The 23,717-nt window shown below is 39.8% G+C and overlaps 1 protein-coding gene across 12 annotated transcripts in view; it reads right to left on the minus strand.

Moving 5' to 3' along the window:
* EMCN (endomucin) overlaps positions 1-23,717 on the minus strand; it is a 104,877-nt gene that overhangs the window by 44,782 nt on the left and 36,378 nt on the right. For 5 of the 12 annotated variants that reach the window (XR_004000733.1, XR_004000728.1, XR_004000730.1 and 2 more), the window contains 5 exons: positions 22,077-22,124; positions 19,305-19,352; positions 17,004-17,057; positions 13,214-13,267; positions 10,371-10,424 (listed from right to left, as the gene is read on the minus strand). Coding sequence is in view for 1 of the 12 variants with exons in the window: in XM_030565213.1 (XP_030421073.1) it covers positions 10,371-10,424; positions 13,214-13,267; positions 17,004-17,057; positions 19,305-19,352; positions 22,077-22,124 (258 nt within the window). In the remaining 11 variants the exon portion in view is untranslated. The remainder of the gene's footprint in view (positions 1-10,370; positions 10,425-13,213; positions 13,268-17,003; positions 17,058-19,304; positions 19,353-22,076; positions 22,125-23,717) is intronic. The other 7 variants (XR_004000734.1, XR_004000731.1, XR_004000736.1 and 4 more) reach the window with 4 other exon arrangements.

Genomic DNA, 23,717 nt, shown 5'->3' on the forward strand with positions numbered 1-23,717 from the left:
CTGAGGCAGAGAGCAAGGAAGTGACTTTTCAAAGATTACCCAGCAGGCCAATGGCAGAACCAGATATCCTGAGTTCCAGTCCAGTGCTCTATCCACTAGGGCATAGCGCAACATCAAAATCCTCAGGAATAGGAAAGCCCAACCCCCATTCAAATGAATGGTAAATCATTGTTCAAATAATCAAGGCAGCTTTGAAAACCTCGCAGGAAATGTCTACTTGATTGTGCCCCTGGTAGTCAGAGGTCTAAATTATATTAATTATAGTATTCTAATATTTATATACACACTTGATTGTGTCTGCTCTTTTGCATCTGTAGTTCACTACAAACAAAAATACCAGACACACAAAGCGGGTGAGGTAATATATTTTTATTGGACCAACTTTTGCTGGTCAGAGAGACAAGCTCTGGATCTTACACACAGCTCTTATTTGGGAGTGTGGACTGCAGGGCAGATACAGTAGTTTTGATTTAGTAAAAGCTACTAGGGTTGTTCTCAAATACTAATAGAAGACAAAGGAGAGTGGCCTAATATGTTTGGCCTAATATATCAATAAACAGAGGGAGAGGGAAAGAGTGCCTGTGGAGGGGAAGAAATATAGTAGACTGAGAAAAGAGGCTATTTCATTCTTTCACAAAGCACACAGACTTTGTGAGGGCTTTTTCCAAATCTATAATGAAAGGTGACAGCAGCAACAGAAATAGTAGCAGAGATGAGGAGAGCTGTTAAATCTCTGCTGTGTGGATGGGATCATCTTCTGAAGCTTTTACCAGGGGTTGGCATGGGGAAAGTGATTTCCCCAGTTAAAAAAGCAATATATATGTTCTTTTGCAGAAAGTCCTCATTTTTAATATTGATCCAGCCTATTGGTTTTTTAAAATTTCATTATTTCAAAATTTGAATTATTGTCATTTGTCCTCTGAGACACACTGAAGATGGGTAGTGGGAGGGAATGAAGAGTAATTGAAAAAGAAAGGCAGTGGCCAATATTCTAATAGACTAATCTCCGTTTTATGGGCAAAATTCTGGTCTGTCTTTTGTACTTGTCACAGAGGGAAATGAGGACACAGGAAACTCCCCTCCCTCATCCCTCCAGTGTTCAAATAAAGATGGTGGAATGCAGGTAATGAAGCCACAATCACCTTTCGTGAAAAATTATTAGGTCTCAAAATCTGTTTTCATTCTGCATCAGAACAAGAATGACTCACCCTAGAATAGCCAATTGAACATTTGGGATGCAGGAAACCTAGGTTCAAATTTCTGCTGTTAATCAGGCAGAATAGTGACTTTAAACTGAGTCTCCCACCCCAATCCTAGGTAAGTGATCCACCAGTCTTGCTATTCTGCTGTATTGCTTTAATCAGAAATTCCATCCTGGACTTGAGAAACCTTCCCAACAATATTTGTGTCAAAACTGTTACATTTCTGCAAAACATTCTGGCTTTGATGAAATTGCATTTTGGGATGGAAAAAATGTTGATTTTTTAAAAAATCCAACACTACCCTTGCCCTCAGAGACAGCTATATATTGTTTTATTCATTTGCAAATGCAGCTGGAGGGCGGGGAGATGGATGGAAGAAAGCTTGCTGTGTTTCTTCTGCCCCAGAGTGAGCATGCAAGAAAGGCCACCCTTCATGTTGTTTCCAATCAGAACCTTAACAGTGAATGAAAATTGAAATTACCCTACTTTGATTATGGGGCTAAATCCCACACTCCTTAATCAAAGCTCCCACTGATTTAAAGAGAGTAAAGGTTGGGTAAGGACTGCAAATGTAATCAGGGAACATTTGCCTCTTTGGTAGTAGTCTATAAACGGGAATTAGTTGGTTAAATTTTAGATTCTTGCTCCAATTGTTAGGGCTTTATAAGTAAGAAGATCACATAATAAGCACCACCCATTAAGTTGCAGACAGGATGAGGGTGTGTTGGGTGGACAAGGAAAATCATATCCGTTGAAATAGTCCTGAATTAAAATGTCAGCACCCATTTCAATTCAAATACCCACAAATTTTGAGGCCCTATATCTTTGGGCCTTTTCCAGCTCAAGACCATCTCTATGTATTAATGTATGTTTTGTTTATGGAATACACCACTCACCAGACTTCCCCTACTTTCTTTCTTCCTTATTGCTTCAAAATATTAAAGAGGTTTCCAAGCCTAGCCTACTCCAGGATGTCAATACTGACCACCACCGGGAACTAAGCTGCACAGACAGAAATGCTTTTCCTCGTCAGCATTTTCTCACATGCCAGGAGCCCTACCTGTCGGTATGTTTTAGTTTCAGATGGCTGTGCTGCACTGATACCCTTGAGTCAGGAACCTCTATCAAATCGAAAAGAGCTACATTAGTGATTTTTGCTTAGGGCTTTTGACACTTTCTCCCACACTTCAACAGCTTCTGCATTGGGGACGTTTTAGCCCGTTGTTCACTCATGCTTTCTGCAATAACAGCACCTGAATGGCTGGTCAAAATATAATGGAGAAGGAGGACCAAATGCATTAGTCTGTTCAATACAAAGGCAAAGCCTGAATTTTGATGCATACAGCCTTTGAAGGTGTAACTGACAAGTAAAAGAGAGGACTAATTTTCAGGCCCAAAGGTTGTGGACTGAGAGTAATATTGTTACTATTGTTAACATTGTTAAAATTGTCACTCTTCCCTAGCCTAAATTATCTTATGCTCACTTTGAAGCAGTTAAATCCATTACATTATAGAACACAGATTTAAGGAAAGAACAAGAAGCCTTGATGACTTATGCCATTTAAAACTAGACTCAACAATGTTTTGGAGAATATGCTGGGAAGCCATCACGCACTATTAGGGTGCTGGACTACACGACCAAATAAATATTTCCATCTTTAAGTTCTATGATAACTTGAAAAAAAGAATATTTTAAAGGCCCCAATTCAGTGAAGCACTTAAGCAAGTGATATGGTGAAGTCCTTTTCTATTTGGTAAAGCATCTAAGCATATGTAAAAAGTGCATCCTTCTGTGTTTTGCTGAAACAGGGCCAAAGTATTATTCTAGCTTTGAAAAGTAATGGTGAAAATGGCACCTTCTTACTCAATAGATCTGCTCTGAGTCCAGGGGCGGTTCTGAGGGACCAGCTGACTGTCCACAGGCAAGCCACCAAGGCAGCCTGCCTGCCATGGTTGGGGCGGCAAAATGCCTAGAGCCGCCCCTGTCTGAGTCACATCTATTTACTTTAGGGACAAAAGTTTGTACTGAATTTAACTCCCTTTTCAGTCAACACAGCTGAGGGAGAGGCAGCTGGATTCTATTCCTGCTTGTTTGTAGCAGGGTTAGCTCTGCAGCACTCTGCCTCCATTTTCCTATCAAAGCTCCTTAATAAATGCCACACTGATCTGTTTTGAGCCAGTACTAGAAATGTGTAAAATCTGGGCTTTATTGTTTAAATATGGGAATGCTATTCTGGGACCACTCTGATCACTTTATATGGTCATGTCTTGATTATCCACTTTATTTTAAAAAACAGACAATCCAAAGACCTTATCATCCCACATCCTCAAATTACAAGGTTGTTCAAATCCAGTGCATTGGTTCAAAGCCATCTCTCCCATAAAAATAAAACACTTTAGTGTCTGAGCCACTGGAGTAGGACTTCATTATGGAGAGGTTTACTGTGGAATGAAGTATCTGAGAAGTAAACTTAATAGCTAAGAGAACACTTGGGAAACATTTTGGTGGAAGCAGGGGCAGATGTCAGGACATGGCCCAAACCTGTGTTAACTGCAAAACATTTGAGCCCTTTTCCTTTGAGGAAGAAGAGAGATGCCCAGAGAAGCAAATGGCTAGAGAGGGAAGGACTGGAGCAGGTGAGACGACAAGAAAGAGGCCAAGAAACCAAAGGAAGAAGCAGGACAGACTAGACAAGAGACAAGTTAAGAACCAAATTCCTGGGGGAGAACCCCAAGGGAAAGGGATATGAAAAGGGGGAAGAAGTAGAAGCAGATAAGTTAGATGAAGATGGAGAAAGGCAAGGCAAAAAGGTTGAGGGCCGGAGAGATCCAGAAGCAAGGGCAACAACTTATTGACATCCAGGGTAAGGTGGGTAATATTGTAGATGGGGAGACTTTAAAAGTGGGCAAAAAGTCTGATGCAAAAGGTTGCCCATAGTGTGAAGACAGATGGGCAGACACTGAGAGGAAAAGGCTGCCCCTCCATCAGAATGTACCTTTTACAGATGGAAAATGGAGAGGGTGTCTATGAAGATTTTAGAGAGAGGCAGGTTAAAGAAATCTTGCACATGGGAGGGGACAGCAGCCCCTAGAGGAAAGAAAGGGCCCAGGGAGGAAACATTTTTTTAAAGGGGGGAGGGGGAGGTAAATGACAGAATGGGAGTAGCCTATGACTGGCTCACATGGGCCAAATTGGGAGACTGGACTGGATGATTAACCAGTTAAAGGGATTCAGGTCATCAGCTGGGGCTGTTAAATGGGAGAAAGGGAGGCTGGAAGAAGGGCAAAGAAATTCAGGATCTCAGAGAGGTGAGACCTCTTATTCCCCCACCTTGTGCCATCGGGGTATGTTGAAGCTTGAAAAAAGCCTTAAGGTGATGAGACACGAAGCTGCATAAGACATAAATGAAGTACACTGTGGTGAATTTACATAAGTGTGTGTGAGGACTGCCTGCAAAGGGAAATCCAAGGTGAGGAGCCCACCCTGCGATACTTACATTAATTTTATACTTAATGTAACACAGCAGGATTCATTGCAGCTGTTCATGATCAGAATCAGGCCCTTGATGTTTACTGAAGTGAAAGACTTACAGTTGGCAAGGGAAAGGCATATTGCAGACTGTAACTTTGCCAATGTAACTCAACTCCAGCTAGCTACAATACCACCTGTTATTTCAACCTTAGGTCTCTGTGGAGCATAGACTGCCAACTGTACTGGATTTTATGATCTGAGAAATTTTCCTCATAGGGGGTCCAATCCTGAAGTCCTTAGGCAAAATTTCAATGAGAATGCATCTCATTGATAGCTTTAGCTGACTAGGGACTGAATGGCGACTTCAGGAGTGGACCCTGCATTTGGAAAGACTCCAAGAAAGAAGGAAAAAGGATATATGTTAAAATAGGTTAAAATTAAAAGCAGTACGTTTCTGGGGGGTGGGGAAGGGGTGGGAAGGGGGGAGTTCTGCTCTCACTGACATTGGTGTAAATCAAAAGTAACTATTTGCTTCAGTGGAGATATGACTTTTTATTTACATTGGTGAGAGAGCAGAATTAGACCCAGTGTTTGCACCCATGTTAATAGAAAAGACATCATCTGGAGGACTGATTAATATTTATTCTTTGGAGATTCTGGGATTGCTTACCCTATGGAAAAACAAAACAAAACCAACTTTGGAATTAAAAATAGCTCTGGTCACGGGGTAGTAGGATCAGATGAGCAAGTCAAGTGTCCTTTGTCGTATTTGAAATCCACAGAACTGATTGACAGGATACTCAATTTAGCAACATAAATAGTCCGAGCTAATTAGTAAAATGAACTCAGTAGGTTGCAGCAGTCAGTCTGACTACTGACCAGTAACGTTGGATGTCTTCTGCAGGCTGAATTCTTCTGAGAGGAGGTGGGAAAGTTTAGTGAAAATGTTCAGCTGTTTCCAAGAACAAGCCTAGAGAAATAGTTTTGTTGTTTTGCTCATGTTAAAAAATTCCGGTAATCTTTTCTTTAATCAGATGTAGCACCCTTAATCTTTGGAGCAAGGACTAGAAATTTGGCAGGAAATGGCTGTTTTCTCAAGGATGTGCCTTTTTCCATCTTCATGAAAATTCACCAAAACTTGGCCTTTGAAAAAAATCACAGTTCATACATGCTTAATAGAGACTTCTTCAGATTTAGCAGCTAAAATCTCTGAAGATTCCAGCCTCACTGAAGATACTCCATCCCCTCACAGCTTCTAAGGATGACAGACTTTGTTTTTTCAGTTTGCTTTTTTCTGAAAACCTAAGAACTTGCATTAAAAAACCCTATGTTAAAAGAACATTATTAGGATTGCAAAGTTCAGCCCTGAAAAGTTAGGAAATGCCAAAATTAAGGTTGCCAATACAACCTTAACTCATCCCTCCTTGTGCATATGCATTATGACACAGTCTTTAACTGCATGATCACATAGTATTTTTTCCACAGAACTCCTGTATCATTCAGTGCATATGCTGGACTTGTGCTAGGGACAAATCAGAGTTGTGTAGTGAAGGAAACTGTTGTCTGTGGGACCCCTGCGCATCCATCCTGTGCAACAAACAAGGCAGAAATCCAGTGGAGAAAATAGTATGCAGTCATGTAATTAAAGACTATATTATAATGCATATGCATGATTAAGGTTGCACAGGCAGCTCAGAGGAGTTCAGCACAATTTTCTACTGACATTTATATTCCAAAACCAAAAAAACATCTTCTTTAAATGCATGCTCAAGTTTGTGGCGTAGAGAATCTCTCTCATTGTCTCATATGCACAGCAGGCGATAGAGACTGCTGAATCCCAGGCAAAGTGAAAACATTGAGACATTTGTACTGCTTATACTAATGGTTGAATCACTGGAAACTGAAAAGTAATATAAAGGATTGTGTTAGTGCAGACATCTTTCAGGTCTGTCTGGTGCTAAAATATGAAAGTTAATAATGTGCATACGAAGCATTTGTAACATTTAGGATACTAATGCTTTCCCTTATGTTTCCAAAGATGTGCAGGATTTAGCTATACCACTCTGGCCTGGTCTATGCTGGGAGTGGGAGGTCGATCTAAGATACGCAACTTAAACTACAAGAATAGCGTAGCTGAAGTTGACGTATCTTAGATCAACTTAGAATCACTTACTTCGCATCCTCGCGGCATGGGATTGACTGCTGCCGCTTTCTCGTTGACTCAGCTTCCACCTCTCACCGTGCTGGAGTTCCGGTGTTGATGGCAGAATGGTTGGGGATCAATTTATAGCGTCTACACTAGACAGGATAAATCGATCCTCAATAGATCGATCACTACCCCTGATTAGTACAAGGCCTGATACTATTCAACATTTTCATGAATGATCCGAAAGCAGATATATCATCACAGCTGATAGAATTTGTGGATGACACAAAGATTGGTTGTATGATGGGGCCAGGGTAAGCATACAGAGCTATTTGATCACATGATAAACTGGGTCCATTTGGATAAAATGCATTTTAATATACCCAAATGAAAAGTTATTCACCTAAGAACAAGCAATACAGGGCATGTCTACAGAATGGTAGTCTGTATCCTAAAAAGCAATAACTTAGAAAAAGATTTATGTATTGGTCACAGTAGTCAAGCAACTCCACATGAGCTCCCAGGGCGATGACGTGGTAAAAAGGGCTTATGAGATCCTTGGATGTATAAAAAGGAGAGTAGTAAGTAGGGAAGTGATTTAACTTCTGAATACAGCATTGGTGAGACCAAATCTTGAATAGCATATGTAGTTCTGGTGTCCACAATGTAAAAAAAAAAGATATTAAAAAATTGGAAAGTGTGCATTACAAAGCCACAGAAATGGATTGAGGGCTGGAGAAAATGCCTTAAAGTGAGAGATTTAAAGAGTTTATTAAAAAGAATGTTGTATGGTGACTTGATTATAGTGTGTAAACACCTTCACAGGAAGAAAAAACCAGGTACTAAAGGGTTCTTTAATCTAGCAGAGAAAGGAACAAAGAGAACTAAAGGCTGGAAAGAATAGTAAATATGGCAGGCAACCAGCCTGGCTTAACAGTGAAATCCTTGCTGATCTTAAACACAAAAAAGAAGCTTACAAGAAGTGGAAGATTGGACAAATGACCAGGGAGGAGTATAAAAATATTGCCAAGGCACGCAGGAGTGAAATCAGGAAGGCCAAATCACACTTGGAATTGCAGCTAGCAACGGATGTTAAGAGTAACAAGAAGGGTTTCTTTGGGTATGTTAGCAACAAGAAGGTCAAGGAAAGCATGGGCCCATTACTGAATGAGGAAGGCAACCTAGTGGCAGAGGATGTGGAAAAAGCTAATGTAAGCGTTGCTTTTTTTTTTTTTTTTTTTTTGCCTCTGCCTTCACAAACAAGGTCAGCTCCCAGACCACTGCACTGGGGAGCACAGTATGGGGAGGAGGTGACCAACCCTCTGTGGAGAAAGAAGTGGTTCAGGACTATTTAGAAAAGCTGGACGAGCACAAGTGCATGGGGCCAGATGCACTGCATCCGAGGGTGCTAAAGGAGTTGGCAGATTTGATTGCCATTGGCCATTATATCTGAAAACTCATAGCGATCGGGGGTGCTCCTGGATGACTGGGAAAAGGCTAATATAGTGCCCATCTTTTTAAAAGGGAAGGAGGAGGATCTGGGCAACTACAGGCCAGTCAGCCTCACCTGAGTCCCTGGAAAAATCATGGAGCAGGTCATCAAAGAATCAATTCTGAAGCACTTAGAGGAGAGGAAAGTGAACAGGAACAGGTTACTTGGGGAGGTGGTGGAATCTCCTTCCTTAGAGGTTTTTAAGGTCAGGCTTGACAAAGCCCTGGCTGGGATGATTTAGTTGGGGATTGGTCCTGCTTTGAACAGAGAGTTGGACTAGATGACTCTTGAGGTCCCTTCCAACCCTGATATTCTATGATGCCATTATTCTACGGAAGCTGAAGCCAGAAAAAATTCAAATGAGAAATGAGCCACATATTTTTAAACAGTAAGGGTGATTAATCATTGGAACAAGCTACCAAAGGATGTATCATGGAGCAGGTCATCAAAGAATCAATTCTGAAGCACTTAGAGGAGAGGAAAGTGAACAGGAACAGTCAGCATGGATTCACCAAGGGCAAGTCATGCCTGACTAACCTAATTGCCTCCTATGACGAGATAACTGGCTTGGTAGATGAGGGGAAAGGGGTGGACATGACTTTAGCAAAGCTTTTGATAGTGTCTCCCACAGTATTCTTGCCAACAAGTTAAAGAAATATGGGCTGATAGAATGGACTATAAGTTGGATAGAAAGCTGGCTAGATAGTCAGGCTCAACAGGTAGTGATCAATGGCTCCATGTCTAGTTGGCAGCCGGTATCAAGCGGAGTGCCCCAAGGGTCGGTCCTGGGGCTGGTTTTGTTCAATATCTTCATTAATGAACTGGAGGATGGTGTGGATTGCACCTTCAGCAAGTTTGCAGATGACACTGGAGTGGTAGATATGCTGGAGGGTATGGATAGGATACAGGGGGACCTAGACAAATTAGAGGACTGGGCCAAAAGAAATCTGATGAGGTTCAACAAGGACTCTGCACTTGTTACGGAAGAATCCCATGCACTCCTACAGATTAGGCAGCAGTTCTGTAGAAAAGAACCTAGAGGTTACAGTGGACAAGAAGCTGGATATGAGTCAACAGTGTGCCCTTGTTGCCAAGAAGGCTAACAGCATTCTGGGCTGTATAAGTAGGACCATTGCCAGCATATTGAGGGACATGATTGTCCGCCTCTATTTCGCATTGGTGAGGCCTCATTTGTAGTACTGTGTCCAGTTTTGAGACCCACATTACAAGAAGGATGTGGGAAAATTGGAAAGAGTCCAGCAGAGGGCAACAAAACTGTTTAAGGGGCTGGAGCACATGACTTATGAAGAAAGGCTGAGGGAACTGGGATTGTTTAGTCAGCAGAAGAGAAGAATCAGGGGGGATTTGATAGCTGCTTTCACTACCTGAAAGGGGGTTCCAAAGAGGATGGATCTAGACTGTTCTCAGTGGTAACAGATGACAAAACAAGGAGTAATGGTCTCAAGTTGCAGTGGAGGAGGTTTAGGTTGGATATTAGGAAAAATGTTTTCACTAGGAGGGTGGTGAAACACTAGAATCGGTTACTTGGGGAGGTGGTGGAATCTCCTTCCTTAGAGGTTTTTAAGGTCAGGCTTGACAAAGCCCTGGCTGGGATGATTTAGTTGGGGATTGGTCCTGCTTTGAACAGAGAGTTGGACTAGATGACTCTTGAGGTCCCTTCCAACCCTGATATTCTATGATGCCATTATTCTACGGAAGCTGAAGCCAGAAAAAATTCAAATGAGAAATGAGCCACATATTTTTAAACAGTAAGGGTGATTAATCATTGGAACAAGCTACCAAAGGATGTATCTATTGAGGTCTTCAGATCAAGACTGGATGCTTTTCTGGATAATATGCCTTAGCCAAACACAAGTGATTGGACTCAATACATGGGAAGCTGAATGAAACACAATGGCCTGTATTATACATGAGGTCAGATTAAAAGATCTAATGGTCCCTTGTTGCCTTAAACTTCAAGAATCTATGAAACATCATTGATTAATGTGTCTGCTCTAAATAGATTATAAATAAGATTATAAAAGGATGTAGTCTTACCTGCAGTTGACTGAATACTCTTGGATGGTGGAGTCATAGATGAATTTTCTTGTGCTGATATTTTGATAAAAGAAACACTATTAGTCAGTTAACCGCTGTTCTGAACAGATGTCTGTCAAAGGAATAATCAATAATCAAACAATGGAGGAAAAGGGGAGTCATTCTGCAGAGCAGCTCTCTTTGAGCAGGTAGTAATACTTTCCTTTGATGGTTTATAGATTAACCTTTTCTTTTAAAAACTGCCAATTGTTTTGTGCATTTTGTGATGCGAAGAAACATTTGAATCTCTTTTGGAGTGTGTTGTCTAACAGCTTCCTTAAAGACTCCTGCAAATTTTGCAAGTGCATCTATTTTGTGCATTGTTACCTGTGAAGAGATGCCACTGCAAATATTGCTTGCATAATTAAGAAGTTTGTTTCAAACTTTGACTTCATACCTTTTCTATTAACAGGTTTGTGTAAAGATTGTGTTCATTTGTGTAACAGCTACTAAACTCCTAAAATTATAGCAACTAATTACGGGGTGTTGAATATATGTAGTCCTGGGCATATCTTGATCTGCTATATTCCTGGATTCCATTCTGAGTGGAGAAGCTTGGCTTCTTGTATTATGGCCACATAAGTAATTGAATGAGAGTCCTTGGGAAAAACCAGGTAGGAAGCATTCAGAAGGAAACTCTTTCTTTGCTGGACTCTTCTCTTTTAAAAACATCCCAGTAGGGCGCATACTGGCATTATACTGCTTGAATCATCATCATTCTGATGAGATGTAAAATGTTAAGTAGCGAAAAATCTCACAGCACTCTTCAGAAGGGCAAGGATATTAACCTAACATCAGCATTCTGGTCAAATCTCAAGGTGGATATAATCTGCCTACCTGAAATTCCCTCTTTCATTCAATATCACATTCTTCTCTTCCTCTCCTAAAATTGAGATATTGTGTAGTTTTACAATATGCTTGGGAAAGATTTAGCACATTTCACCAAAAAAATGACTGCCTTTCAATGACAGTACATAAGGCCAAATTCTGCCCCCCGCTCCCAAGACACACCATTTCTTAATAGGAGTGTGTGCATGTGTCTGTCAGTTTGTATCTAAATGTAGAATTAGTCCAACAATTTATATAAGAACTATAATTTGTTACATTCAGTCATTGTGTCAATATTCTCTGATTCCCCCTGACATTTTCCTCTTGGTCACTCAGTGATACAGTTCTGCCCTTCCCGCTGATACATTACTGCAGTAATTCATCAAGTATCTACTCAGTCAGTTGACTTTGGGGTTCTTCTGCAGAAAAGATATGTGTCTGATTGGCAACAGCAGAACCAAATTCACAAGAAAGCATCACAAAACAGAGAAAGAGACTGCTGCACAGAACAATGTCAAATAAACCTGATTTCATTCTATGCTGAAATTACAAATTTGGTTAATCTGGAAAAGCTATTCCTGATTAACTATTCCTGATCAACTCCAAGTGTAAGAGTACTTTATTCAAAATTAGTTGAGTACATGGATTAAACTAAATTGAAATAAGGCACTCTTATTCTGGCATAAAAGCGTCCACACTTGGAAATAGTCAGGAATAGTTAATTGGCTTTACATACATACTCTGCCTTCTTCCAAAGTAAACTTTCATGTGTAGATAAGCCCTTAGACTTTTGCAAGGCATTTGACTTAGTAACGCAGAACATTCCAATTAAAAAATTAGCACTATAGAATACCAATAAAGCATGTGATAAGTAGCTAAATGACTGGTCTAAAACGTTAGTTGTCAATGGGGAATCATCATCAAATGGTGTGTTTATCATGGGGTTCCCCATGGATCAGTACTAGGCCTGATACTATTCAACATTTTCATGAATGAACCAAAAGCAGATATATCATCACAGCTGATAGAATTTGTGGAAGACACAAAGATTAGTGTTATGATGGGGCCAGGGCAGTCATACAAAGCTATTTGATACATGATAAACTGGGTCCATTTGGATAAAATGCATTTTAATATAACCAAATGAAAAGTTACACACTTAGAAACAAGCAATACAGGGCATGTCTACAGAATGGGGGTCTGTATCCTAGAAAGCAATAACTCAGAAAAGGATTTATGGGTCATAGTGGTCAAGCAACTCCACATGAGCTCCCAGTGCGATGCCATGGTTAAAAGGGCTTGAATGTATAGACAGAGGAGTAGTAAGTAGGGAAGTGATTTTACTTTTGAATACAGCATTGGTGAGACCAATACTGGAACAGGATATATAGTTCTGGTCTCCACAATGTAAAAAAAAAGATATTAAAAAATTGGAAAGTGTGCATTACAAAGCCACAGAAATGGATTGAGGACTGGAGAAAATGCCTTAAAGTGAGAGATTTAAAGAGCCTATTGAAAAGAAAGTTGTGTGGTGACTTGATTATAGTGTGTAAATGCCTTCACAGGAAGAAAATACCAGGTACTAAAGGATTCTTCAATCTAGCAGAGAAAGGCATAAAGAGAACCAAAGCCTGGAAGATGAAGCCAGACAAAATTCAAATGAGAAATAAGGCACACATTTTTAAACAGTAAGGGTGATTAATTATTGGAACAAGCTACCAAAGGAAACATCTATTGATGTCTTCAGATCAAGACTGGATGCTTTTCTGGATAATATGCTTTAGCCAAACACAAGTGATTGGAATCAATACATAGGGAGCTGAACGAAACACAATGGCCTGTATTATAAATGAGGTCAGATTAAAAGATCTAATGGTCCCTTGTTGCCTTCAACTTCAGGAATCTATGAAACATCATTGATTAAGTGTTTGCTCTAAATAGATTATAAATAAGATTATAAAAGGATGTAGTCTTACCTGCAGTTGACTGAATATTCTTGGATGGTGGAGTCATAGATGAATTTTCTTGTGCTGATATTTTGATAAAAGAAACACTGTTAGTCAGTTAACCACTGTTCTGAACAGATGTCTGTCAAAGGAATAATCAATAATCAAACAATGGAGGAAAAGGGGAGTCATTCTGCAGAGCAGCTCTCTTTGAGCAGGTAGTAATACTTTCCTTTGATGGTTTATAGATTAACCTTTTCTTTTAAAAACTGCCACTTGTTTTGTGCATTTTGTGATGCGAAGAAACATTTGAATCTCTTTTGGAGTGTGTTGTCTAACAGCTTCCTTAAAGACTCCTGCAAATTTTGCAAGTGCATCTATTTTATGCATTCAGTGACCTGTGAAGAGGTACTGCTGCAAATTTTGCTTGCATAACTAAGTGTTATTTCAAATTTGACCACATATCTTTTCTTTTAAAATGTCATAGCTACATTTGTGTACCAGCTATTAAACTACTAAAATTGTAGGAACTAACTACGGGGTGTTTAGTATGTAATCCTGGGCATATCTTGATCTCCTCTAAGTGGGCTATAATCCTGGATTTCATTCTGGGTGCAGAAGCTTGGCTTCTTATATTATGGCTAGATAGGTAATTGAATGAGAGTCTTTGGGAAAAACCAGGTAGGAAGCATTCAGAAGGAAATTCTTTCTTTGCTGGACTCTTCTGTTTTAAAAACACCCCAGTAGGGTGCACACTGGCACTATGCTGCTGGAATGATCATCATTCAAATGAGATGTAAAACGTTAAGTAGTGAAAAATCTCATAGCACTCTTCAGAAGGACAAGGATATTTACCTAATGTCAGCCTTCTGGTCAAATCCCAAGGTGCATATAATCTGCCTACCTGAAATTCCCTCTTTCATTCAATATCACATTCTTCTCTTCCTCTCCTAAAATTGAAATGTTGTGTAGTTTTACGACATACTTGGGAAAGATTTAACACATTTGACCAAAAAACTGACTGCTTTTCAATGACAGTACTATCATAAACCTAGTCCCAGATTTGGACCTTAGCGTCCAAAATATGGGGGTTAGTATGAAAACCTCCAAGCTTAGTTACCAGCTTGGACCTGGTAAAGCTGCCACCACCCAAAAAATTAGAGTGTTTTGGGGCACTCTGGTCCCCCCAAAAACCTTCCCTGGGGACCCCAAGACCCAAATCCCTTGAGTCTCACAACAAAGGGAAATAAACCTTTTCCCTTCCCCCCTCCAGGTGTTCCTGGAGAGATACACAGAAGCAAACTCCGTGAATCTAAACAGAGGGATTCCACCCTCCCCGTTTCCAGCCTTGGAAAACAGAAGTACTGAGAGCTAATTTCTCTTCCCCCCTCACCCAGAGGGAATGCAAAGTCAGGCTAGTAAATCTAACACACACAGATTTCCCCCTGACTTCTTTCTCCCACCAATTCCCTGGTGAGCACAGACTCAATTCCCTGGAGTTCCCCACTAAAGAAAAACTCCAACAGGTCTTAAAAAGAAAACTTTATGTAAAAAGAAAGAAAAATACATAAAAATGGTCTCTCTGTATTAAGGTGACAAATACAGGGTCAATTTCTTAAAAGAAATATGAATAAACAGCCTTATTTAAAAAGAATACAATTCAAAGCACTTGAGCAACTATACCCAGGTAAATACAAAAGAAAACAATAGAAACCTTACTGCCTTACTATATTTGTACTTACAACTTGGAAACAGAAGATTAGAAAGCAGGAAACAGAAAAATCCTTCCCAAAGCCGAGAGGGACAGATTCAATACAAAGACTTTTAGACAAACTTCCCTCCACTCAGACCTGAAAAAGTTTGGTTTCCTGATTGGTCCTCTGGTCAGGTGCTTCAGGTTACTTTTTTTTTTTTAGGTGAAAGAGACATTAACCCTTAGCTATCTGTTTATGACAAGTACATAAGGCCAAATTCTATCCTCAGATACACACACACACACACACACACACACACACCCTTTTAATAAGAGTTTGTACGTGTCCATCTGTATGTATCTAAGAGTAGAATTAGTCCAATAATTTAAATAGAAACTATAATTTGTTAGATACAGTCACTGTGTCAATAGTCTCTGATTTCCCCTGACATTTTACTCTTGGATACAGTTCTGCCCTTCCCACTGATACATTTCTATAGTAATTCATCAATTATCTACTTAGTCAGTTAACTCTGGGGTTCTTCTGCAGAAAAGATATGTGTTTGATTGGCAACAGCAGAACCAAATTCACAGGAAAGCATCACGAAACAGAGAAAGAGGCTGCTGTACAGAACAATGTCAAACAAATCTGATTTCATTCTTTGCTGAAATTACAAATTTGATTAATCTGGAAAAAGCTATTCCTGATTAACTATTCCTGAGTAACTCCAAGTGTGGACACTCTTATTCCAGAATAAGAGTGCTTTATTCAAATTAGTTGAGTACATGGATTAAACTAAATTGAAATAAGGCACTCTTATTCTGGCATAAAAGCGTCCACACTTGGAAATAGTCAGGAATAGTTAATTGGCTTTACATACATACTCTGCCTTCTTCCAAAGTAAACTTTCATGTGTAGATAAGCCCTTAGACTTTTGTAAGGCATTTGACTTAATAACGCACAACATTCTGATTAAAAAATTAGCACTACAGAATACTAATAAAGCATGTGATAAGTAGCTAAATGACTAATCTAAAAATTAGTTGTCAATGGGGAATCATCATCAAATGGTGTGTTTATCATGGGGTTCCCCATGGATCAGTACTAGGCCTGATACTATTCAACATTTTCATGAATGAACTGAAAGCAGATTTATCATCACAGCTGATAGAATTTGTGGAAGACACAAAGATTAGTGTTATGATGGGGCCAGGGCAGTCATACAAAGCTATTTGATACATGATAAACTGGGTCCATTTGGATAAAATGCATTTTAATATAACCAAATGAAAAGTTATACACTTAGAAACAAGCAATACAGGGCATGTCTACAGAATGGGGGTCTGTATCCTAGAAAGCAATAACTCAGAAAAGGGTTTATGGGTCATAGTGGTCAAGCAACTCCACATGAGCTCCCAGTGCGATGCCATGGTTAAAAGGGCTTGAATGCATAGACAGAGAAGTAGTAAGTAGAGAAGTGATTTTACTTTTGAATACAGCACTGATGAGACCAACACTGGAACAGGATATATATAGTTCTGCCTTACAAATTGTAAAAAAAAAAAAAAAAATTTAAAAATTGGAAAGTGTGCATTACAAAGCCACAGAAATGGTTTCAATGCTGGAGAAAATGCCTTAAAGTGAGAGATTTAAAGAGCCTAATAAAAAAAAGGTTGTTCGGTGACTTGATTATAGTGTGTCAACGCCTTCATGGGAAGAAAATACAAGGTACTAAAGGGTTCTTCAATCTAGCGGAGAAAGGCATAAAGAGAACCAAAGGCTGGAAGATGAAGCCAGACAAAATTCAAATGAGAAATAAGGCACACATTTTTAAACAGTAAGGGTGATTAATCATTTGAACAAGCTACCAAAGGAAACATCTATTGATGTCTTCAGATCAAGACTGGATGCTTTTCTGGATAATATGCTTTAGCCAAACAGAAATGATTGGACTCAATACAGGGGTAGCTGAATGAAATGTACTGGCCTTTACTATACACTCGGTCAGATTAAAAGAGCTAATGGTCCTTTGTTGCCTTCAATTTCAAGAATCTATGAAACATCATTGATTAATGTGTCAGTTCTAAACAGATCATAAATAAGATTATAAAAGGATGTAGTCTTACCTGCAGTTGAGTGAATGCTCTTGGATGGTGGAGTCATAGATGAATTTTCTTGTGCTGATATTTTGATAAAAGAAACACTATTAGTCAGTTAATCACTGTTCTGAACAGATGTCTGTTAAAGGAATAATCAACAATCAAACAATGGAGGAAAAGTAGAGTCATTCTGCAGAGCAGCTCTCTTTGCGCAGTTGGTAATACTTTCCTTTGATGGTTTATGGATTAACCTTATCTTTTAAAAACTGCCAATTGTTTGTGCATTTTGTGATGCGAAGAAACATTTTGATCTCTTTTGGAGTGTTTTTTCTAACAGTCTCCTTAAATACTCCTGCAAATTTTGCAAGTGCATCTATTTTGTGTATTCAGCGACCTGTGAAGAGGTACTGCTGCTAATTTTGCATGCAGGTCTGCCTGATCGTGGCTCTCACTGGCCGCGGTTCACTGCTCCAGGCCAATGGGAGCTGCTGGAAGTGGCGCTGACTGAGGGACATACTGGCCACCATTTCCAGCAGCCCCCATTGGCCTGGAGCAGTGAACCGCGGCCAGTGGCCCGGCCTGCCAGGGGCTTTCCCTAAACAAGCAGTGTCCCAAGTTTGGGAAACACTGCCCTAGGGAAAAACAAAACAAAACCAACTTTGGAATTAATAATAGCTCTGGTCACGGGGGTGGTAGGATCAGATGAGCAAGTTAAGTGTCCTTTGTTGTATTTGAAATCCACGGGACTGATTGACAGGATACTCAATTTAACAACATAAATAGTCCGAGCTAATTAGTAAAATGAACTCAGTAGGTTGCAGCAGTCAGTCTGACTACTGACCAGTAATGTTGGATGTCTTCTGCAGGCTGAATTTTTCTGAGAGGAGGGGGGAAAGTTTAGTGAAAATGTTCTGCCGTTTCCAAGAACAAGCCTAGAGAAATAGTTTTGTTGTTTTGCTCATGTTAAAAAATTCTGGTAATCTTTTCTTTAATCAGCTGTAGCATCCTTAATCTTAGGAGCAAATACTTGAAATTTGGCAGGAAATGGCTGTTTTCTCAAGGATGTGCCTTCTTCCATCCTCATGAAAATTCACCAAAGCTTGGCCTTTGAAAAAAATCACAGTTCATACATGCTTAATAGAGACTTCTTCAGTTTTAGCAGCTAAAATCTCTGAAGATTCCAGCCTCACTGAAGATACTCCATCCCCTCACAGCTTCTAAGGATGACAGACTTTGTTTTTTCAGTTTGCTTTTTTCTGAAGACCTAAGAAATTGCATTAAAAAACCCTACATTAAAAGAACATTGTTAGGATTGCAAAATTAAGCCCTGAAAAGATAGGAAATGCCAAAATTAAAGTTGCCAATACAACCTTAACTCATCCCTCCTTGTGCATATGCATTATGACACAGTCTTTAACTGCATGATCACATAGTATATTTTCCACAGAACTCCTGTGTCATTCAGTGCATATGCTGGACTTGCGCTAGGGACAAATCAGAGTTGTGTAGTGAAGGAAACTGTTGTCCATGGGAGACCTTCTTCATTTGTTGCAGAAATTGGAAAGTGGGTAGTGGATGAGGAAAGCATTTGCAGGAAGAGAAAGGATGGTCCCATGGTTAAGACAGTTGAATGCTGCTCTGGAAACTGGATTCTATCCCTGTCTCTGCCAGAGTTCTTGTGTGATGGCAGGCAAATCACTTAAACTAAACTTTTTATGGGCGGTTACTAATTGTGTGTTTCTCATTTACTGGCTGCCCAACTTGAGACCCTGTAGTCCAATTTGCAGAAGTGCTGAGTGCTCACAGCTGCAACGGAATTCAGTGGGAGCTGCGCTCTGACATATGAATTGCTACATAATATTAAGAACTCTGAAAGATCATGTTCTAGACAGCTCAAATTGGGTACCCAAAATTAGTGGATATTTTGACCTTAATCTCTCTGTGCCTCAGCTCCCCATCTGTAAAATACAAATAATAACACCCCTTCTTCTCCTATAACAGTTGTAAAGAGAGATGAATAAATGATTGTGAAGCCCTCAAATACTATAAGTCATCAGATTGCCAGAGAAAAACTCATAAGGAAGCTAATAATTCTGTCTTCAGAGCATGATTTCAACAGTGTGCATGGGGCCATACATTGATCAATGAGGATAAAAGAAAATATTGAATAACTGCTCATCAATTGGGCGATATCCATCCTGTGCAACACGTGAGGCAGGGATCCAGTGGAAAATATAGTATGCAATCATGTCATTAAAGACTATATCATAACGCATATGCACAATGGGACTGAATTAAGGTTGCACAGTGAAAACCTTGAGAGCTTACCTGAAACATTTGTACTACTGCTTATAGTAACGGTTGAATCACTGGAAACTGAAAAGTAATATAAAGGATTGTGTAAGTGCAGGGCTAACTTAAAAAAATTAAGAAAATTAGTTAGGGAAGTGGATTGGACTGAAGAACTTGTGGATCTAAAGGCCTGTAATTACTTCAAGTCAAAGTTGCAGAAACTGTCAGAAGCCTGCATCCCAAGAAAGGGGAAAAAATTCATAGGCAGGAGTTGTAGACCATGCTGGATGAGCAAGCATCTCAGAGAGGTGATTAAGAAAAAGCAGAGAGCCTATAAGGAGTGGAAGATGGGAGTGATCAGCATGGAAAGCTACTTTATTGAGATCAGAACATGTAGGGATAAAGTGAGAAAGGCCAAAAGCCATGTAGAGCTGGACTTCACAAAGGGAATTAAAACCAACAGTAAAAGGTTCTATAGCCATATAAATAAGAACACAAAGAAAGAAATAGTGGGACCACTAAATATTGAGGATGGAGTTCAGGTTAAGGATAATCTAGGCATGGCCCAATATCTAAAAAAATAGTTTGCCTCAGTCTTTAATGAGTATAATGAGGAGCTTAGGGATAATGGTAGGATGACAAATGAGAATAAGGATATGGAGGTAGATAATACCACATCCGAGGTAGAAGCCAAACTCTAATAGTTGTATGGAACTAAATCGGGAGGCCCAGATAATCTTCATCCAAGAATATTAAAGGACCTGGCACATGAAATTGCAAGCCCATTAGCAAGAATTGTTAATGAATCTGTAAACTCAGGGGTTGTACCATATGACTGGAGAATTGCTAACATAGTTCCTATTTTTAAGAAAAGGAAAAAAAAGTGATCCAGGGAAATACAGTCCTGTCAGTTTGACATCTGTAGTATGCAAGGTCTTGGAAAAAATTTTGAAGGAGAAAGTAGTCAAGGACATTGAGATCAGTGGTAATTGGGACAAATTACAACATGGTTTTACAAAAGGTAGACTGTGCCAAACCAACCTGAACTCCTTCTTTGAGAAGGTAACAGATTTTTTAGACAAAGGAAATGCAGTGGATCTAATTTACCTCAGTTTCAGTAAGGCATTTGATATGGTTCCACCTGGGGAATTATTAGCTAAACTGGAAAAGATAGAGTTCAATATGAAAACTGAGAGGTGGATAAGGAACTGGTTAAAAGGGAGACGACAATGGGTTGTACTGAAAGGTGAACTGTCAGGCTGGAGGGAGGTTACTAGTGGAGTTCCTCAGGGATCAATTTTGGGACCAATCTTATTTCATCATTTTATTACTGACCTTGGCACAAAAAGTGGGAATATGATAATAAAGTTTGTAGATGACACAAAGTCGGGAGATATTGCCAATACAGAGAAGGACAGGAATATCATACAGGAAGATCTGGATGACCTTGTAAACTGCAGTAATAGTAATAGGATGAAATTTAATAGTGAAAAGTGCAAGGTCATACATTTAGGGATTAATAACAAGAATTTTTGTTATAAGCTTGGGACGCATCAGTTGGAAGTAACAGAGGAGGAGAAGGACCTCGGAGTATTGGTTGAACACAGGGTGACTATGAGTCGGCAATGTGATATGGCCGTGAAAAAAGCTAATGCAATCTTGGGATGCATCAGGCGAGGTATTTCCAATAGAGATAGGAAGGTGTTAGTACCATTAGACAAGGCACTGGTGAGACCTCATCTGGAATAATTTGTCCAGTCCTGGTCTCCCATGTTTCAGAAGAACGAATTCAAACTGGAACAGGTACAGAGAAGGGCTACTAGGATGATCCGAGGAATGGAAAACCTGTCATATGAAAGGATACTCAAAGAGCTTGGCTTGTTTAGCCTGACAAAAGGCAGCTGAGGGGAGATATGATTGCTCTCTATAAATATATCAGAGGAATAAATACGAGGGAGGGAGAGGAATTATTTAAGCTCAGTACCAATGTGGACACAAGAACAAATGGATATAAACTGGCCATCAGGAAGTTTAGACTTGAAATTAAATGAAGGTTTCTAAGCATCAGAGGAGTGAAGTTCTGGAACAGACTTCCAAGGGAAGCAGTGGGGGGAAAAGGCATATCTGGCTTCAAGACAGATATGATAAGTGTATGGAGGGGATGGTATGATGGGATAGCCTAATTTTGGCAATTAATTGATCTTTTGCTATTAGTGGTAAATATGTCCAATGGCCTGTGATGGGATGTTAGATGGAGTGGGATCTGAGTTACTAAAGAGAATTCTTTCCTGGGTGTCTGGCTGGTGAGTCTTGCCCACATGCTCAGAGTTTAACTGATCGCCATATTTGGGGTCGGGAAGGAATTTTTCTCCAGGGCAGCCTGGCAGAGGCCCTGGGTTTTTTTTTGCCTTCCTCTGCAGCGTGGGGCATGAGTCACTTGCTGGAGGATTCTCTGCACCTTGAAATCTTTAAACCATGATTGGAGGACTTCAGTAGCTCTGACATAGGTTAGGAGTTTGATACACAAGTGGGTGGGTGAGATTCTGTGGACTGCGTTGTGCAGGAGGTCATCCATAATGGTCCCTTCTGACCTTAAAGTCTATGATTCTATGAATAAAGGTTGCACAGGCAGCTCCGAGGAGTTCAGCACAATTCTCTACTGACATTTATATTCCAAAACCAAAAAAAAATCTTCTTTAAATGCATACCCAAGTTTATGCTGTAAAGAATCTCTCTCATTGTCTTACATGCACAGCAGGTGACAGAGACCGCTGAATCCCAGGCAGAGTGAAAACATTGAGAGCTTACCTGAGACATTTGTACTACTGTTTATAGTAATGGTTGAATCACTGGAAACTGAAAAGTAATATAAAGGATTGTGTTAGTGTAAACATCTTCCAGGTCTGTTTGGTGCTAAAATATGAGAGTTAATAATGTGGATACAAAGCATTTGCAACATTTAGGAGCATAATGTTTTCCCTTATGTTCCCAAAGATGTGCAGGATTTAGCTATACCATTACATTCACAGCAAACTGAAATTAGTGGGCGCTGCATGACTAAATCACATGGAAGCACAGGGGTTTCTGTTGTAATGTTTGGTGGTATCAAGAGAATTATTCTAGAGAACAACTGATTTGCTAATTTCTCCTGAAGATGGCTCACCACTTCTTATTCAGTTGTTCATGCTCTAATTCTCTCACAGTGGAGTGAGAGCTACACCAGCTGCAGGCCTTGTCTATGTTTGAAAGACCTAGTGTTCTCTTGCTGATATGGTTTATACCAGTTCCCCAACCAAAATGAGCTTGAATGGTAAATGTAACTGTTGTTACACTAGTCAAACTCCTAACCCATAAATTACACTAGCAGAAATTTTAGGTATAGGATAGCCTTAGTCTCATAAACAGTCCATGATTTGTTGTTTAGAGCATGGTCAAAGGAATGGGAGACAAACAACAACACATGGGTGTGCAGCATGTTCAAGGTATCTTGTGTCATCATCTACACCAGTGAAAAGCCAACTCTTGGGAGATTATCACAATAAATGGTACTTTTTTTTAAAAGCACCAGTGGCTGGAACCAGGCAATTTTGTGAAAATCTTAGCTTTGATCACAAAAAATGTCTAGCCTTCATGGATGTGGAGAAAAGTTCTGAGAACATGATCCAAGTGCAAACTAAAGGCTCAGAAATTAGAAGACAAATTTAAAGAACCACCAAATTTATACATTTTTAAAAATCTTCTGATTTTTAAATTTTTTTTTTTTGCTTGAGTCATGATTTTTGCACACTGGAGCTGGCAATGTGACTGCACAGTGGGTGGAAAACACTACTTTTTTACACCCACCCCATACTGCTGCCAATGACTGCATAAGGTGCGGGGCAACAGACAATCAGGGCCATGATAATCAAGTTTAGGCGGAAGAGATCGGCTTAATTAGTAAATAGAAACAGCAGAGAGGCATAAAATCATCACACAGTGTGACATCCTGACATTTGGCTTTGCATCATGACATATTGTGATGATTAACATTCTATGGTGTAGACATAGAGCAGCACACTGTTATTATGATGTGACTCCATTCATAGTACTCTCATGTCGTCCCCCTGTATTGGCTGCTGAGTAGAGCAGTCAGCTTTGTTCCTTTTGCTCAGCATACTGCACTCGCATTAGCATTTCTGAGACCAGCCAGATTGAGAGAGCTGAGATATGACCTGTAAAGTATTAGCTGATTAGAAACCAGAGGAATCGGTGTGCTCTATACTATACTATAGACCTGTGAATGGTATATTAACAAAGCTGGCCTAAAATGGCAGAGTCATTCTTTCTTTGCCCATATTTCATAGTAGGGCAACAAAGCTCTGTTTAGACACCTCCTTTTCTATTAATCTAGGCTTTGTTTTGTAAAGTATGCAGTATATGGCATGAAATATATTGATAATTTGCTAATTC

Source organism: Gopherus evgoodei, chromosome 5 (genome assembly GCF_007399415.2).
Source record: "Gopherus evgoodei ecotype Sinaloan lineage chromosome 5, rGopEvg1_v1.p, whole genome shotgun sequence".
NCBI lineage: Eukaryota > Metazoa > Chordata > Testudines > Testudinidae > Gopherus > Gopherus evgoodei.